Below are 18,795 nucleotides of genomic sequence, written 5' to 3' on the forward strand. Positions count from 1 at the left end.
TACAGAGGATTTGTATATATATCTTGTTATGTTAATGCGTGCATCTGGTAATGTAATAGTGTAAGTATATAGATAAGTATAGGAAATAGTATAAAATGGGTTAATAAAAATGAAGCCGTCTTTTTAAACTATGACGTTTCATTTTTTTAATAAGGAGGAGGTGTCAGGAAGATATAGTAATGTTATTGGAATTTATTGTAAACTAGTGATATCAGTGTCTATATGTGTATGTGTGTGTGAGACTTAATTGGATTAAAGGCAGTTGGTCCAGAGGCTTTGATGTAACAAAAGATGAGCTAGGTTTGAAATGTTAAGTAAGTAACATAGGGGAAGTTTAAAATATAAGAGGTAAAGAAAACATTTGCATTTTAAATAAACCAGACTAGTTTGGATTCAAAGAAAGAGAGTGAAATATTACACCTAGGCAGGAGAAGTAAGAAACTGTGTATATATTTTTCCCAAAGGTTACTGGTAAAACATGGTACTATGAGGGACACAGTGAAACAATGGGAGTTTGCATTCAAAGAGGAAAATATGTATAAAGGAGCGAAGGCTGTGTGTAAGGGTGGGCATGTTAGGATTTAACAAGTGTGAAAAGACTTCACTGTCTACACCTCAAGCTGCTGTCTACAAAGTACTGAAGTTAAGAAGACTCACTTTGAATTGAATTGTCAGGGTATCATGTTTCTTTGCCTGGGTCTTTTAAAATCTGTGTGTCTTACTGTTGCCTTAATGAAAGTGTAACTGGGAGTCAGATCAAGTAGGGGATTTAGAAGTTATTATAGTAGTATTTTGTAGACATATGTATGTGCTTTAAAATAATTTCTATTATTAATAAATGTTAAATATAGTTTTGTAAAAACATATAGAACTTGGGGATCATATTACTGCTGAATTCAAGGCACACATCTTGAAATTTATACAAATTGCAAAAAAAGTTGTGGCAGTTGTTTCAAATTTTCCTCTGAGGTTTGAACAACTCAGCATTTACCATCGGCTGTGCTGTAACATAAGCTATATTCATTGTGGTACGGGGCTCAGCCTTGTGTCCAGTCTGTTCTTGGATAGACAATATCAGGTGGGACAGAGGTAGCTAACCTTAGACCTGCTACCTGAGTGAGGCAGATTGGTCAGCTGGGATTTCTACTCCCAGTCACTGTCCAGTGTTATTTTGGTGGTGGACTTGATTGTGATCGTTTTCATAGTGGAATAGCTTGCAGGCAGATACTGTCTGAGTTCCCTGGATAGTGATAGGTTATTTACACAATGTGTCCTTCCTTATAGGATTATCAGTTACCTGCAAATCGCCAGATTTATTTTTATCTTAAGCTAGGTTGCGAGACCAGAAGTGGCTGCAAGATGAGCAGCATTTCAGCGATTGGATGTTTGTTTCTACTTGGCTTTGGGCTCAGTCTAGGTGAGTTACTGTATTTACATGTTGTATGATTAACAACACATATTAAAAAACATAATTAAAGTTTCCATGTGACTTAAGAGGACATTGCGTTTGCCAAACATTGACCCAATGTGATAAAGAAACATATCAATATATCATTTGTACAGGATTTCATCATAATGAAGCAGAACATGACTTTTCCCTGCCCCCGCAAAACAGTTTGCTAAACACTTTTCATGAGGACAGTGCCCCTGTAAGGGCCACAGTATAGCAATAAAACTAATTAATTGCCCGCACAGTCCTGCTTGTTCTATTCTCAGCCTCCCCCAACCAAGCTCCAGGTGAGCAGATGGTAGCAGTGTTCACCATAGCCAAAGTCTGCTTCCCAGTTAGCCTGTGAAACCTTGGTGGGGATTGTGGTGTGGAGGGTAGTGGGAGGCATAACTCTAGGACTACCCATTACCCAGCAAACTATGGCAAGACCAAAATCTTCAGTTCCTATAAAGTAGGGAACTCCCACATATTGGAGGAACACCTCCCCCTCCCAATGGACAAGGGGACCTGGCAGATACTGGAGAGCTTTATTGGTGTAATACAACAACAACCCATAGCATGGGGCCGAAGATCAGATGGCCAGAGAGCCAATCTGTGCTTTCAACATCCTATGCAAAGTTTTATCCAGTAGAAATTTAGAAGGATAAACACAAAGACCAATAGCTGAGTGTAAATAATGGAAGTTCCTCGGTACAATATCCTGTGCACTTTTCATTTTGTGTATCCTCACTGTTTTGCCATCAAGACTCATCACACCACCTCTGACTTTAATCCCTTTACCCCGCCCCAGTGTCAGATCTATTGAGCTTCTCAACACCCTTGGCTTTCAGGTCTGGGAGATGGAGACTACCACTTCCTGCCTTGTTGACTCCTTATTTTGATACATTGCCCTCTGGGTACTTCAGTCAAATGCCCATTCTTCCCATGTTTAGTGATAGTATATGTTATCAGATTATTGAGCTAACAGAGGCATCACAACCACGCCTGATCCTTTCCTAACAGAACCTCCAAAAGCAGGCATATTCTAGCAGGAGTAATGGTATAGTGATCAGGAATCACTCATCTATAGAACAGAAACAGGTCATTCATCCCATCAACTCTGTAGTGATGTTATCCTCCATATGAGCCACCCAGTGTAATCCCAGTTTTCTGCTCTGTCCCATACTCATTAATATCCTACTTAGTCTAATCCCACTCTCCTGTTCATTCCCTGTACCCTTTGATATCTAGTCTAGGCCACTCACCTACTCATCTCCTGTACCTTTTAACATCTGACTGTCTAATCCCACTCTCCTACTCTTTCCCCATACCTTTACTATCCCAGCAAACTAATTCCATTCTCCTGCTGTTTCCCTGTACCATGTAATATGCTACCTACTCAAATCCCACTCACCTGCTCACTCCCTGTACCCTTTGAAATCCTACCCAGTCTAGTCCCACTCTGCTGCTCATTCTCCATAACCTCACAACTGCTTCTCTTGGCTCCACATCAAAGTAAGTTTAAAAACTAAAAATGACAGTGTAGTATGCAGCCTGTGCATTTGCTCTGAGAGGAATCAGTTAACTCCCTGCTGTGTGGACTGAACCGTGCACCTACAAACTAAGCCATCATGATAAGATGATCTGTAGAGCAAGCCATACCCTGCTATACCTGTACCTTTCCCTTGTTGAATTATACCATTGACAAAATGTGGTACTCTGGTTAGTGCTGTCCTGTGTTCCACACCTCCCTCATACCAACATAATTGCATTTTTGTTGATTCTTAACTTGTGCAACTTGACAACTGAGTGGGGATAGGGTGTGACTGACACTTGTTACTGATTTACAGCTGGAGCTGATGGTCAACCAAAGCATCTTGAGTGTTACAATGACTATCTCAAGGAAATTATCTGCACCTGGAATGTACACCCAAACACAAACTGTTCAGCTGATTACAGACTGCAATATGAGTTAGTGAATCTATCGTTGAACAATGAGTAAGTAAATGTATTTTCACCCAAACATCCCTGCGCAATTCTGTGTTGATGAAAATGAAAGGGGACAGAGGTGTAAGAATTGATAGGCAAAAATACCATGAAAGGAACCCAATATGAACTGATGGTACTTCAGGTAAATGAGGGAACAGACCAGCACCTGAATCCTTGTTTGATAACTACTGTTGGAGTGTATGTTACTGTGTAACAGGTAAGACCTTCTTCCATTGATGATGATAGCTGCATCCCGCAAACATCTTCAAGAACATTTCCAAACAGTTAAAGCACTAGCACAGCTAAACATGATCGGATAGAAGGCAAATTCTCTGGCACTGGCACAGTAAGAACTGGAAATCAAAACCAAATCAAAAATTAAAAATAGTGCCTCTTTTTTTCTGTTTTACAGGACGAGAGATATTAAAACTCTTCCAGGATCAATTTGTCAAAGCAGCGTCATGGCACCAACTTTGGTATTTCATGCCACATATAAAATTAAGGTCATCTTCAAAGGAATTGTAGCTCTCTCCAAAAACATTACATCATCACAGACCAGTAAGTGGGCTCCTGGTTCACTATTTCTTGACAATAGCTTTAAACAAATGGTTGGCGGGTAAGTAGCTGTTCTTGTCAAGGTGAGATTTGTTACTGAGGGTCTGGATTCTTTACCCCTTTCATTCCCCCCTTGTTCCTTTTGCTCAAGGTACTGGCTCCTTCGTTGGGTTCAGTTCCATGATGGGGTGCATTTCTAGACATCCTCCAAAAGTTATTATTCATGTGTCACCTGCAGGGATTAAACCTTTGTTTCGAGGGCTCCTCTTGAGATTTGCTAGAGAGCTATTTTTTAGATTTCAGGGGTTCCTTTCTCACTTACACAAATTCCATTATTAGGTGATATATATATATATATATATATATATATATATATATACACACACATACATATACTCAGTCGCTTTTCCATGCAATCCAGGGTCGGGGGAGTCAGAGCCTATCCCAACAGGCAATGGGGACTAGGTGGGGTACACCCAGGACAGGATGCCAGTCCATCACAGGGCATACATTCACACAATTTACCATAGCCAATCCACCTAACCAGCACGTCTCTGGATGGTGGGAGGAAACCGGAGCACCCGGCAGAAACCCACACAGACACAAGGAGAACGTCCAAACTCCACACATACAGATAATTTTTTTGTTCATTTGTTATAAATAAATCTCCCATATTCTATTTCAAATGAAAATTCTAACTACTTGGTACAAACTTATTGGGAATGAGTCTGACATTTGCAGCCCCCATTAACATTTAATAGCAAACAATTAGCACACTCCAGCATTAATTGGTTTTGTTCTTCCAATTTTGAGTTTCTTGCCCCTGAATACTTCTGTTTAATGTGAGTGTTGACAATATGTTAGGATACAGACTTCCAAAGTTCCAACTGTGCAACAAGAGGAATATAAGCAAATTAACTCTGCAGCGCCAAGTTAACCATTAAGATAACAAATGGTTTAATCTGCATATACATTTCAGTGACATTTTTCCAAGCAACTGCACCTTCTTGTATGATCATTTGTGCTTTAATGAGACATAGGTTGGAATGCCTTAGCACAGAAGCACCCTGGTTACATTCAACACAATAGCATTTTATAGAAGTGGTTAACTCACTAACTGTACTCCTCAATACCATACTTTTTACAATGGACATTAAAAAGTCTGTACACAAATAAAGAAACAGACAGAGGTATGCTGACTGTTCAAAATATCTTTACTACATTTTCACAGCCTGACAGACCAGATGAAGCTATAATCCGGTTGCTACACCTAGGTTTAGCAAAAAGCAACTTGGGATTCAACAATGAATTTTTTCTTCAAACCAAAGGCACAGCTATGGGTAAGAAACATGCCCAGCCGATGCTAACATATACACGGCAGAGTGGGAAGAGAGCGTTGTTGTGGTGTATTTTAAACCAACATTCAACACAGGGTCTTTCGTTCAAACGTCAAGCAGCTTTTATTTTTTACACCAGTGGGGAGACAAATCTCTACTGGTAAACCAAGAGACTTCTTCAACAACACAGAGTTTAAAGCAGTTTATATACTAGTCTAATTGTGTTACAATCACAGTGCTGCTCACAACAGAACTGATGCCATTAAGAAGGACTAGAATTTAGAACAATCACAACAATGAGACAGGATAACCACCATCATGTAATCTAATTAAGCAATGGAGAGGCAATTGTCAGAACCAAATGCCCCAGATAACGTCCACTCACCCCTGTCATGGAAAGAGAGAAATCTTTTACATAAAGATCAACTTTGGAGCCAGGGACAGCTCATCTTGGTAGGATTCATTGTTTTTAGTTGTGGAAATAACATCAAGACTGAGCAGATAAAAGCAAAATACTGATGCTGGAAATCTGAAACAAAAATTGCTGGAAAAACTCAGCAGATCTGACAGCATCTGTGGAGAGGAAGACAGAGTTAACGTTTCCAGTCCATATGACTCATACGACTGAGTAGGACTCGTAGGACTGAGCAGGTCTGTCCAGAACAGGCTGTATCAAAGAGGGTGCTAAGCACCAATCATCCAGCAGGATGTGTTTGTGATATTGTTTACTAAAACAAACTGTGTGAGTCATACATCTGCAATAAAGATGCTTTGTTGCTTTTTCACCCAATACACTTAGTGTTCAAGAATCATTTTAACCTTGTAATTGCTACACGGCTTGAAAGCTCCATTTCAGTGTATTTAAAAAGTGTCCCAGGCTTATGTGCTAATGCAGATATTTGGATGACATATGGGCTATTTGGACTCACACAGAAGTAGAATTAGAAGAATTCATCAATATCCTCAATAGTCATCACCCTCCATTGAACTTAATGCCACAACAGGTTAATTTCCTAGACACAACATTATTGAAATTGGCACAAGAAAACAACAAGCAACAAAAGCTTTTTGCAAAATAACTGACACACAAACACTTCTACATACAAAAAGCCAACACCCTAAACACACCTCTGCAAACTTATGAGGTCACAACTGATGTACTGGAAGACTTTAACCAGACAGTTACCACCCTTTTTATTGCATTAAGGCAGAGGGGATACACAAAAAGATTTCTCAAACATTTCCAGAGAGCAAATCAACCCAACATTGCCAATTAGATTAACACCAAGAGCACCTTTAATTACAAAATACTGCACAATGACCAACAAATAAACAGTGGTTAAGAATCATCTTAAGTTCAAAGAGAATGTCAATTAATCTGAGCCAATATAACGTAACAGTGATGTTTAAAAGAGGGAAAAACATAAAAGATTTATTAGTCAAGAGCAGAGTGAGAACACATGATCCCCCACTTGCCAATTCCTCTCCACCCCCCTCCCACACTCAGCAGCCATACATCCCAACTCTCACAGTCTCTTTCTCCCTAACTGACCCCCCTCCCCGCAGTCTGTTACTCCCCACTGTCTCTGATTCCTTAAAGGCTCTCTTGCTCTTGCTGATCCTCACTCACACAGCAACCACACTTTCCAAACCGTGCAGTCTCACAGTCACTCAATGACCCCTAAAATCGCTCTCTCCATCATTGACTGCCTGTCTCTCTCCCTCCCAGGCTTTCTCACCCCTGCAGTGTCGCTCTCTCCCCTCGCAGTCTCCCTCCATTTGCAGTCTCCCTCTCCCCACAGTCTCCCTCTCTCTTCCCCCCACGTGATCTCTCTCTCCCCGCAGTGGGTCTCTCTCCTTACTAACCCCCTCCACCCCGCCACAATCCAGTCTCTCCCTCTCTCCCCACCCCCCCCCCCCCCCCCCCCCACCCCCCCCCGCAGTCAGTCTCCCTCTCTCTCTCCCCCACAGTCAGTCTCCCTTTCTCTCTCCCCCCGCGGTCAGTCTCCCTTTCTCTCTCCCCCCGCGGTCAGTCTCCCTCTCTCTCTCCCACCGCGCTCAGTCTCCCTCTCTCTCTCCCCCCGCAATCAGTCTCCCTCTCTCTCTCCCCCCCGCGGTCAGTCTCCCTCTCCCCCCGCGGTCAGTCTCCCACTCTCTCTCCCTCCGCGGTCAGTCTCCCTCTCTCTCTCTCCCCCCGTGGTCAGTCTCCCTCTCTCTCTCTCTCCCCCTGCGGTCAGTCTCCCTCTCTCTTTCTCTCCCCCTGCGGTCAGTCTCCCTCTCTCTCTCTCTCTCTCCCCCCGCGGTCAGTCTCCCTCTCTCTCTCTCTCTACCCGCGGTCAGTCTCCCTCTCTCTCTCTCTCTACCCGCAGTCAGTCTCTCTCTCTCCCCCTCGCCCCCCGCAGTCAGTCTCACTCTCTCACTTCTCCCCTGCCCCCCGCAGTCAGTCTCTCTCTCTCTCTCCCCCCGCACAGTCAGTCTCTCTCGCGCTCTTTCTCCCCACAGTCACTCTCTCTCTCTCTCTCTCTCTCCTCTCCACCGCCCCCCCGCAGTCAGTCTCTCTCTCTCTCTCTCTCCCTCTCTCTCTCTCCCCGCAGTCAGTCTCCCTCTCTCTCTCTCCCCACAGTCAGTCTCTCTCTCCCCCCACAGTCAGTCTCTCCCTCTCTCACACCTCTCCACCGCCCCCCACAGTCAGTTTCTCTCTCTCTCTCTCTCTCTCTCTCCCGCAGTCAGTCTCTGTCACCCCTGCCACTCCAGCAGTCAGGCTAATAAGCCGCCACTCACTTTCCCCCTGCTTCTCCAATCACAGGCTGCCTCTCTTCTGAGTTTACTTTTGATGCATTCAACAGCATCTCACGAGTGAGCCTATTAGCAAGAGACACAGGAGAGAAAGAGCCTGTGTTTGGAGGAGCAGCTCCTCACAGAATCTGTCTCTTCCACATAGCGGGACAACTTTTCTTTCATTTGTGCCCCTCCTTCCAACCCTGTCATTGAACTTCCCATGGGCTTTTTGGCAGCTTTCAAGGGCAAATTCACACTGCGCCAATGGTCGCTGGACTATTTGGTGTGAGGAGATGCTTCAGAGTCAATGTCTTCATCCAAATGAAAGCACACACTTGAAACTGCCATTCAGGGATCATTAGAAACTAAATAAAAGCTACAGCCTTAGCTGATCTTCCCCATCTTAATCCAGGTTACTGAGACCAGCTGAGGTATCAGGGTATGGGAGCTCTGGGAGTGAGAGTGAATAGGTCTTTGGTTTGGGTGATTATATCACTAGATTGGAATAGGTGGTGTAGAGTCCTTAATTTAACTGACCATTCCCTCTGAATCCATGGAAAAAGTCAGTGGTTTCTGCAGACTATATATGGCCACAAAGTAGAATGAAGTTTTCTTGCCCTGTGCTTTTCTTGTGTAAAGTTAGAATATTGTGACATTTCCTAAATTATTGAAACATTTCTTCCAGTCAAACCCTTGGCTCCGTACAACCTCAAGATAAACACTTCAGGAAACAACGAGCAGCTCCTGGTCTGGGATGATGATTACAAGGACGCATTTATTAAAAACAACCTGAAGTATCAAGTCACTTACATGACACCAGGAGGAAACTGGAAGGTTTGTGCCCCAACTTCAGACCTACCTCTTCTTGAGTTGGTTTAAATTTGTTCACTGGTCTTTATAGTCAAACCTCTTCAAAGTTTACAGTTTAGCAGCTCTCTAAATCTACTCTGGTCTTCGAACCAGGTATTAAAATAATGCCTCTCCTTTGAGTGCTTTTTACAAGACTGCCATGTGCAAAACCTGAAACAATTTGCTTGTTCTAAACCCTCACAGAATTTGAAAGTTTTAACCATAATGTTTAATTAGCAGCTATATTTGAGTTTCAGCATACATAAATTTGTTTGACCCAGTCAAATTTAGAAACAATCATTTGTTTCCAATAGGTCGTCCATCTGAGGCTATCAGACATGTAGATAAGCCAGCAAATATGCAAGGTTAATATTCAATCCCCTGTGCCTGCTCCAGTTCAGTATAGCTGTTTTCTTATTTTTGATCATTGTGGCTGTATTCTTCCTGGACTCATTTCCTGTTTAATAAATCCTCTCAGAACTTCTAGTCTTGGAAGTGAACTTCCAAGGAGATTTTCCTTTCACTTTTCCAGAGATTCTGTTCCACCAAAGTTAGGGCAGATAATGGAGAACTCTGTGGAATTTTCCACCCTAAACGACAGTCTGCTGGAAGGTTTAATACCTTCCAAAGCTGTAGAAGGGCATATAAGGATGTGTGATATAACCAATATGTAGTAAATGGGGCAGGGGGATTGGGGGGGTGGTGGGTTGTTGTTCAGTCTTTGGGCTTACACAAGTTACTGACAAGTCAAGGAGAGGTTTGAACCCATGGAAAATAAAAGGGGTGAGGGGATTGGGGACCTTCCCTGCTGCTTTTTATATTTGGAAACTGAGATAAAGAGTAAATGCCCAATGTTTGGTTTACCAGAAGAGTTGAAAAGGGTAAAGGGATGATTTTGTGATCCTAGCCTGTTGTGGCAGGAGGGGTATGCATCCTGAGAAATCCCTAATATGTAACAGACAATCACTGGTGGAATGAATCCCTGGTGATCACTTTACTCACCGCCCCTGCACTCCTCCACATTAGAAGCGGATTACAGTCACCTTTTAAAATAAAAAGATGAATGGCGAATTTCCTCAGGACTTCTCCCATTTATTGATGTATCTTTGGTGCAAGTAAGATGGAAACCAGGATTAAATGTGGAAAATTCTTTGCCCAAAGGTAAATTAGAAAGGGGCGATTTGGTGCCCCAAGTTTGGATATTTTTAAGATTGAAAATTGTAAGAGGCAGGGGAGACTGAGGGAGGTGAGGAACTCCACCAGGTTGAGAAAGAGTCAGTTGGGATACGAAAGAAAAGAAAGATTGCTAACGGTGTAAATGAATTGACTTGCTGAGGCTGAGGATGGAGTAGAACCTATTGTGATATTGGAGGCTTGAGTTTTGCTCAATTTCTGTTGTTCTTGGATTTGATGTAGATGATTAACACAACAAACCAGAAAATGCTGGTCCTCCGATCAGTGCTGGAGCCTGGATACACTTACCATCTGAAGGTTCGTTCCAAACCGCTACCAAACTACGATGGAGTGTGGAGTGATTGGAGCATCGAATGCGTGTGGCCTTATGGTGAGTGGTAAAAGTAAAAAGTAAATTTCACTTATGTCTGCACTTGTGCCCACCCACTATCTCTACTAAAAAGGGTACAGCTCAACCCTCAGTAACCCACCCCTGTGGCCATAGACAAACCCAGTCCTGGTCTTTGATTTAACCACAGACTGGATAAAACTTGGCAAGTCATCCTTTTCATGGTAACTTGCAAAACCCCATCTTAAGGTGCAATTATTGAGGTCAATTTTGAACTGATCCCAAATCCACCAGAGCCTCACTGAGAAACAGCAGAGCTCATTGAAGATTCTGGGCCTGTGAAGACATTTCACAACAGGTTAGACACGTGGTCAAAGGTAAAGGGGATAAGGGGATATGGGAACAGTGTGATTATGGGATTAGGATACAGTTCGTGTGGAGACTAAATACTAGCACAGAGAGGTTGGATCAGATGGCCTGTTTCTATTTTGCCATTCTTAACCCGAGACACTCAGAACATTTTCCTTTCAATTGAACATTTAGTTAATGGATTTTTTCCAGAAAAATCACCAGGCTTGCCTAAACCTGCTGGAGAATGTCTTTGCGATTTCCTGCACACATTAGTAACACATTTCCCAGAACTACTGCCAATTCTTTGAAAGGAGATGAGAGGAGTTTCCTGTTAGTTGAAGAAATAAACAAGATTCTTTTTAAACTCTTCTAAAAAGTGGTGGAATTGTGTAGGTTGAAGAAGCCAGGCTATGAGTCAGTACTGAGTTCATGTTACTCACTGTTTTCAGAACCAGAGAGAAGGGCCCTGAGTGTTCTTTTCCCCCCCTGACCAGACTGTTCAAAAATGGCTATTTAATGCCCCATTGTTGCATGTTTACTATCACTTTAAAACTAAAGAGCTGTTCCAGTCCTGTCACCAACATTCTTCACAATGATTTTTTTAGTATATTTTAATTATTTTCCTTTCTATTCAGATTCCTCTGACTTGATTTCATCAGCATTAATTGTCTTGTGCATCATCATCCCTCTACTTGTGGCTCTCTGCTTCTTCGGTTTCAAGTTGTAAGTGATTTTAAAACCATATGTACAGAGTAAAACTCCCTCTACACACCCCTAGGTAGGTACAGCAAGGGTTAGATACAGAGTAAAGCTTCTTCTGCACTGTCCCATCAAACACTCCCAGGTCAGGTATAGAATGGGTTAGATACAGAGTAAAATTCTCTCTACAATGTCCCCCAAGCCCTACATTGCAGGAGGTTCACTCCAGTCTGTGCTGAGTTCGCTGAAATCAGTCAGAGGGCACTGCCACCAGCCTCGGCAGAAGACTAGGGAAGGGTGGAAAAATCAATCTTGCCTCCCAATTCCCACCATCCAGAGTCCCCAGTGGAAACTGTTTTGTGTGTGTGGAAATATTAAATGTATAAAGAATGGTTTGATTTCAGCTCATTTGTTGCTGGTGTCTGATCGGAAAGCACAAGTTTGGTTGAAGCTTTCTCAGCAACGTCACTACAGAAATGGGCACCAAGAGATGCCAAAGAGCAGGACAGCATTGACTCATCCTTCAGTTCCATGCTGTCCTGGAATGGACATCACCTGACATTTGGTTACCCCTGCAGTAGCAGCTGAGACAGACCATGCACTATGCGGGGTTGGGGAGGTCACAGCTAATGCTTGGAGATTCCCAGATGAATGCCTTCTCTTTTCTTCACAGCGCAAAAAAGAGCTGGTGGGAGAATATTCCCTCGCCTCAGAAGAGTGCTCTATCCAAGGAAAGCTTTGACAAGTTCCAGGTATTACAATAATTTGTTTATTTTTAAATCTGTTCAGCTTCATGATTTTAGGACGTCTCACTCTAAGATATTAGCTCCTCAGTCATCACACACACACACACACACGCACGCACGCACGCACGCACACGCACACACACACACTGTTCCACTCTCAGATTCCAGCTCCTTCACACAGACAGCCTGCCCCAATTTCCAATACCAGCTCCCTCATTGCGCACATACACACTCACACACGCGCACACACACTTTCAGATCCCAGCTCCTCCATCACCTACACATACATCTCATCTCACTGTCAGTTCCTCCTTCACTAACATTACTTTGAATGCAGTAGTGAGGACCAATTAAAAACTAGAGTAAGCTAGATGGTGTATTTCAAGTTTAGGAGCAATAAGAGGAACATTCTGTGTACTCTTGGCCAAATACAATTGATGAAATAATGAGAGGTGAAGTGTTTGCTGTAAGATGATCAGAGATAAATGTAGTGAAGTTGGGATTTGTGTTTGTCCAATTATTCCAGACTTTGAGACTAAAAAGAATTTGTTTTCTGACTCAGAAATTTGGACGTGTTTTCAGTGAAAATACGCTTGATAATTGCAAAGTGGAGAAGATTTCATGCACCAATGAGCTGCCATGGTGAGTAGGGTTAGCTTTATAAATGATGAGTCAGATTCCTGTTGAGCTTGCAGTCCATTCAAATTCCATCAATAGAACCTACTTATACAATAGTATCTGATTTACATCACTTAATTCATCAAAGTAACTCGAGTTGGATTAACCTGGATTAAATCACTTAGGGCACATTAAAAGCTTGTCATCCAATTAGTGATCACTCTCTCACCTCTGCTCTCTAATCTCACACTTGCTGTCACCTTGTTTTTTTCTTGATTTTGCTGGTTTGAGTATTCAGAACTGCACCACCTGCCTGTTTCTACTTGCCTGACTGGTGGTCACCCATTCCCTCTCTCCCTGTATACTCTTAAGCTGCAAGGTGACCACATATATAAATGTGTTATCCACAAAACTCTCAACCTCACAGATGCACTGCAGTGAAACTAGCTGCTGCTCAAGTTCTGAAACCCAGAGCTCAATCTGATACAACTGATGACACTTCCTGCACAAATGGTTATCCAGGATACAGGGACTGTCCTGGAGTTCCCACAGAGCACAGGATATGCACTCTAGAGTTTGGAGCAGCCCTGAACTTCCTCTATCTGTTAGTTAATAACCTTGCTACTACTAATAAACATTACTATTGTTAATAAACCTTACTACCGCTAATAAACCTTTACTAATACTAATAAACACTACTACTGTTAATAAAGCTTACCAATACTAATAAATCTTACTAAGCCTGATAAACCCTACTAATACTTAAAACACCTTATTAATAAACCTTACTTTAAAAAACAGGTAAGACTCATCACTTTATTCCCTACTTTAGATAAGATAAATAGGAAATACTCACCAGTCAATCACCTATCTGCTTCCCTGTGACATCATGCCTCGATTTTTCTTTTCAAATGCAGGCTCTGAACCCACATACTGGCTCCTGGCAGCGGCTGAAAGCCCTGCTCTGTTCTCACTTTTTCCCACTGCTCACCAGTGAAGTCTCACCCTTTCTGCACTGCTTGAAGCTCGGCCCTTCTCTTGCTGTTTTCCACTACTCACCAAATGGTGCTGCACTCTCTCCGTGCTGTTTTGAGCCCTGTCCTGCTCTCGCTGTTTTCTGCTGCTCACCAAGTTTCCTTTCGCACTCCAATTCAATCTTACTCAGGATTTCAGAATCATGAATATCCCCTCCTCCATCAGTCGTTCCTTCAAATGACAATCCACAATGACAATGACAATCCAATTAACAATCAAGCTCACTGATTTAGTTGGACTTCCCTTGTACTCTTTGCAACCTTGTTCCTGTCTTGCTCTATGAATGTCAGCCATGGTTCAGTGGGTAACACTGTCACCTCTAAATTAGAAGGTTGAGAGTTCAAGACCCACACTTGAGACTTCAGCATGTGATCCAAATGTAGTACAGTGTAGTACTGAGGGAGTGCTGCACTGTTGGAGATGCTATTTTTCTGATGAGATAATAAACAGAGGGCCTGTCTGCCTTCTTGAGTGGATATAAAGGATCTCATGGTGCTTTTGAAGAGCTGGTGAGTTCTCCTGGAGTCCTGGTCAATATTTACTCCCTAACCAACATCACTAAAACAGATAAAAGCAAAATACTGTGGATGCTGGAAATCTGAAACAAAAACAGAAAATGTTGGAAAAGTTCAGCAGATCTAATAGCATCCATTGTCAGAAAGACAGAGTTAATGTTTTGAGTCCGTATGACTCTTCTTCAGAGCTTTAGCTGAGTTTTTCCATAATTTTCTGTTTTTGTTTGACTAAAACAGATTATGTGCTCGTTGTCACATTGCTGCTTGTGGGATCTTGCTGTGTGCAAATTTGTTGCATGTTTCTTACTTCAAAATGCACTTCACTGGCAATAAAATGCTTTAGGATGTCCTGAGCTTGTGAAAGGTGCTATAGGAATGCGCATCTATCTTTATCACCCTTGGCCCTTTACCTAGAAGTTTCTCAGTAAAGTAAAAACTAGAATCTGAGGCCTTAGTTCCACTTTTAGTGGACTTCAGTCTGTGCAGTGTATTTATTTTTGGGTAGAGCTGTCACTCAGTCCTGTGAGTATTGCATCACTCACAGCCCATCTTCAATGTGCTTGAATATTGCACTGAGTGCAAACAGAAATCATAAGCTTTGCATAACAGTTGCTCAATAGTTACAGGGGCATTGTCTGCATGCAAATGAATTTTGATAAAGCTTTGTTTGGGGCCTGTGAGGGAGGAGCTGATCTCTTAGCGTTATTCTTTAAAATTCATTCCTGGGATGTGGGTGCTCCGAGAAAGACGGCTAGAAGAGGAATTTGCAGGTGGTGTTCCCATTGCACCTGCTGCCCTTGTCTTTCTGGGTGGCAGTGGTCATGAGTTTGGTAGATTCTTAGGTATTGCATTGTCTATTTTTCAAGAAATGAGAACAGGCCTATAAAGAGCTCAAAACTTTAGCTATAAAGGCAGGCCAGAGGTGGCCTGGTTCAGCAGTGTGTCCTTTTGCCTCTGGGGCCTGAGATTCAACCCAGCTAAGATGGATAAGGATGAAGAACTCCTTCCTTTCCAGACTGTGAAGCATCCCAAGCGAAACAAATCATTTTTGTTACATAAAGCATAAAACATTCAGCAGGTTTAGCACAAACTACCAAAATTATCAGTTTCACTGGGAGAAGTAGTACATGGACTGATTCAATGAGTCACTGTTACAGTAGAACAACAATCATACCTGGTCTGAGTGGCTCGGAGGGTACTGGGCTGTATAGTCCTCCCCATACCTACCAAGTAAGGGGTAGGAGTTTATTTTATAATATAGGAAATGAATTGGATAATTTAATGTTCAAATACAATTTTGCATTAAATTTTTTTTAAAGTTTTTGTTCACCTATTTAATCTAGTTTCAGGGAGAAAAACAGGATTGAAAGTCCCGTTGACCAACTTTGCACAGTGAACATCAACTTTCCAGCCGTTCAACCCTTGATGGATGTCTCCAGATCCGATGAGAAATTCCCCTTCCCTCACTTTTCAGGTTTCAGTTTCCCAGTGCTGACAGAGTCCTTGTCCCCTTTCCCGTTGCCCTTTGAGGATTTGTCTTTGAGTGTCTCAGATGGTCCAGGTTACACCTTGTTCAACAGTGTCAGCAAAGACCAATGGGCAGTACATGAAGATGACAAGTACCACCCATTCACCAGAAATGAAGACAAAGACTTCCCGCTCACGCTGAACACTTACTCACTTTGCCCAGATACTGATAGTAAGACAACTGGATCTTCTGAGCAAATTGGTTATAAGGCTTTCAATAGCTGTTTGGCTGCACCCTGGGCCAAAGCAGCAAGAAGTGGATGGAACTCAGGAGAGCAACAGAGCTCAGAGGTGATTCAAACACATTTGGTGTCTGGTGACATCAAGTCAACCGAATATATGTCTTCTGATAAACTGACATTTAAATCAAGTAACGAGGTGGCGCCAAACTGTGAACTGGATGAAGTTCACAACACATTGTGTAATTTCACTCTGGGCGCTGGGACTCACTTCCCCATGGACCCCTTCCCGATGTTCTGTGAAAGCCTTCAGTCTTTGGCCTTTCATTCAAATGGTCAGGAAGAGCCAGGGTGGTGGCAGCCCTGCCCCATCCATAGTGTGCCTGGTGCAGCAGTGAGCCTGGCAGGGTCTGACCTTGACTCACGTCTTGTACCCCCTCAGGATTGCTGCCTGAGACTGGAGCCAACCTTGGGCACACTGAGCCAAGGACATGTGGGTCAAGTGGAGCCAGGCACTGAGGGCAATACTGTGAAAAAGGACCAGATGAAATACATTGTGGTCCCAGAGGATGCTGAGCTAGGCCTGAGTGAGCTGACACCCTACATGAAACTGTCCCTACTCAATGTGCAAGCAACAGATAAAAGTCAGGGAGCGGAGCCAATTCACCCCCCAGCCAAACAAGTGCATCTTAAATGTTAAGGAAAACATTTTAAAAGTGGAATATATGGAAGATATATTGCCTGTACTTACAGATGTGTTTCTTTTAAATTACATCCTAAATCTTAAAACCACACTGAGAGATGTTAACAAAAGCAAAATGCTGCAGATGCTGGAAATCTGAAATAAAAACAAAAAATGCTGGAGTTACTCAGCAGGGCTGGCAGCATCTGTGGAGAGAGGTCCTTGACCATAAACATTAAATTTGTTTCTCTGTGCACAGAGAGAAGTTAACCTTGGTGAGAGTCACATTGTGTCCATGATGCAGCTTTGTGACAGAAAACTGATCCCCTCTTGCAAGGTTAACAGCTCATTTCTCATGTCAAAGGGAGGAAGGAAGAGCAGAAGAGAAAGGGGAAAGAGGAAGAGAGAAAGAGGGAGACGGAGGGACCAAGAGGAAGAAAGAAAGGAGAGGAATAGAGAGACGGAGGGAGGGCAAGATATACGTTTGCAAAATCCTTTCTCTCAGTGGAGCTCCACATCAGATTGGTAAATTGTGAGACTGAACAGAATCTTCATAATTAAAGGCGGCAATTTCTTATGCTTCCAAGATGCTGTTTGACCCCCCTTGACCTTGAGTTGCCTGTAAGCTCCATCAAAGGAGGAATTGGGATTGTGGCCGTGTGTGGATTCCACCTTCACCCCTTTGTAGGATGTTGGCACAGGGTTGGCCCATTGGTGGTCCAGCCATTCACAACAACTTTGGAGCAGAGGCCCAAAAGGTGCTGAGAGGAGGGTTTGTGTCCCTATGAGTAAGACAGGGAGAAGGGAATGAGGGGAAAGAGAGAATGAGCTGATGGAGTGAGGAGAGAGGGTGTGAGGGGAGGGGAGGGAGGGAGGGAGTATGGGGTGGAGTGGCTGAGCTGGGGGACTGAACCGAGGGAGGGAGGAGGAAGCTGAGAAGTGAGAAGAGAAGGAAGGGATTGAGGGAGGGAGTGAGCGCAAGTGAAGAAAGGGAGAAGAGGGGCAGAGTGAGCTGAGGAAGTGAGAGAGGGAGTGTTGGCTGAGCGGTGGGAGTGACTGAAGGGAGGGGCTGAATTTTGCTCAAGCCTGCTACATTTTTAATGTTTCTGGGCATTTTTATTACAAACAGGACACAGGAATTATCTGAAATTACCAGTCACCAACTGGGAACTCTGTCCACAGTCTGCCCATTCTGTAAATTGAGGGAGTGATTTAGTTAGTGTGTCCAACAAGCTGGAAATGTCCTTGTGCTGGGCTTACTGGGCTGAATGTCCCATCTCCGGCCGGATCACCCAGGTGTTAACTGGTGATGTTATTGCAACAGTGCTTTTTACAGCAATTCATCACCTCACACATACTGAATGCTGTCCAATGAACCCCAGCATTATAGTCTTTGTGTTCCTCTTGGTGTAACAGACTCTAACACATGGCCCCAGTCTGGGGCACTTTGTTTCGTTATACTTTTTAAAAAGTTGTGTTTGTGTTTTACTGGCTCACAATAGATCTGTTTCAATTTTTTAGCTGCTGAGATTAGAAAGCTTTACAGATACCAGTTTCCCTGTGAAGCACTGATAGGTCAACCATATAGATGGGTAGAAATGGGAACTAAACATTCCTGGCTGCAATGTATTCAGGAGGATTAGGGAAGGAAAAAGACAAGGTGGGGCAGTGAGAGTATTCATCAGGGATAATGTCACAGCTCTACAAATGGACAATGTACTTGAGAGTTCAAAGGTTGAATTGTTGGGTGTTTACTGGGGACAGTGGTGTAGTGGCAAATTTTGAGATACAGGAGCTTTAAGAAAACGTGTTGGCCAGATCATTTCTAAATCTACTATTACATTGTTTTCCTATGTATTAATCGTTTGAGTCCCCAAAAATGAATAAACTATGCTTTTTAAGTGAAAAATATTAGTGCCAGTAGGCGGTAGCCATCTTATTTTGAACAGCGTGGTATTTTGAATCACTAGTCTTTAGCATAGCT

The 18,795-nt window shown here is 42.9% G+C and overlaps 1 protein-coding gene across 2 annotated transcripts in view; it reads left to right on the top strand.

Annotated features, from left to right (window-relative positions):
* LOC121287857 overlaps positions 1-17,663 on the top strand; it is a 35,875-nt gene extending 18,212 nt beyond the window's left edge. The window contains exons 2-10 of one of the 2 annotated variants that reach the window (XM_041205842.1): positions 1,285-1,417; positions 3,280-3,427; positions 3,831-3,976; positions 8,774-8,922; positions 10,354-10,501; positions 11,446-11,533; positions 12,183-12,261; positions 12,818-12,897; positions 15,767-17,663. In XM_041205842.1, coding sequence (XP_041061776.1) covers positions 1,360-1,417; positions 3,280-3,427; positions 3,831-3,976; positions 8,774-8,922; positions 10,354-10,501; positions 11,446-11,533; positions 12,183-12,261; positions 12,818-12,897; positions 15,767-16,829 — 1,959 coding nt within the window. In that variant the 5' untranslated portion in view covers positions 1,285-1,359 and the 3' untranslated portion in view covers positions 16,830-17,663. The remainder of the gene's footprint in view (positions 1-1,284; positions 1,418-3,279; positions 3,428-3,830; positions 3,977-8,773; positions 8,923-10,353; positions 10,502-11,445; positions 11,534-12,182; positions 12,262-12,817; positions 12,898-15,766) is intronic. The other variant, XM_041205843.1, reaches the window with a different exon arrangement.
* Positions 17,664-18,795: the final 1,132 nt, after the last annotated feature.

The sequence above is a fragment of the Carcharodon carcharias genome, chromosome 15 (assembly GCF_017639515.1).
Source record: "Carcharodon carcharias isolate sCarCar2 chromosome 15, sCarCar2.pri, whole genome shotgun sequence".
In the NCBI taxonomy this organism is placed as follows: Eukaryota; Metazoa; Chordata; class Chondrichthyes; order Lamniformes; family Lamnidae; genus Carcharodon; species Carcharodon carcharias.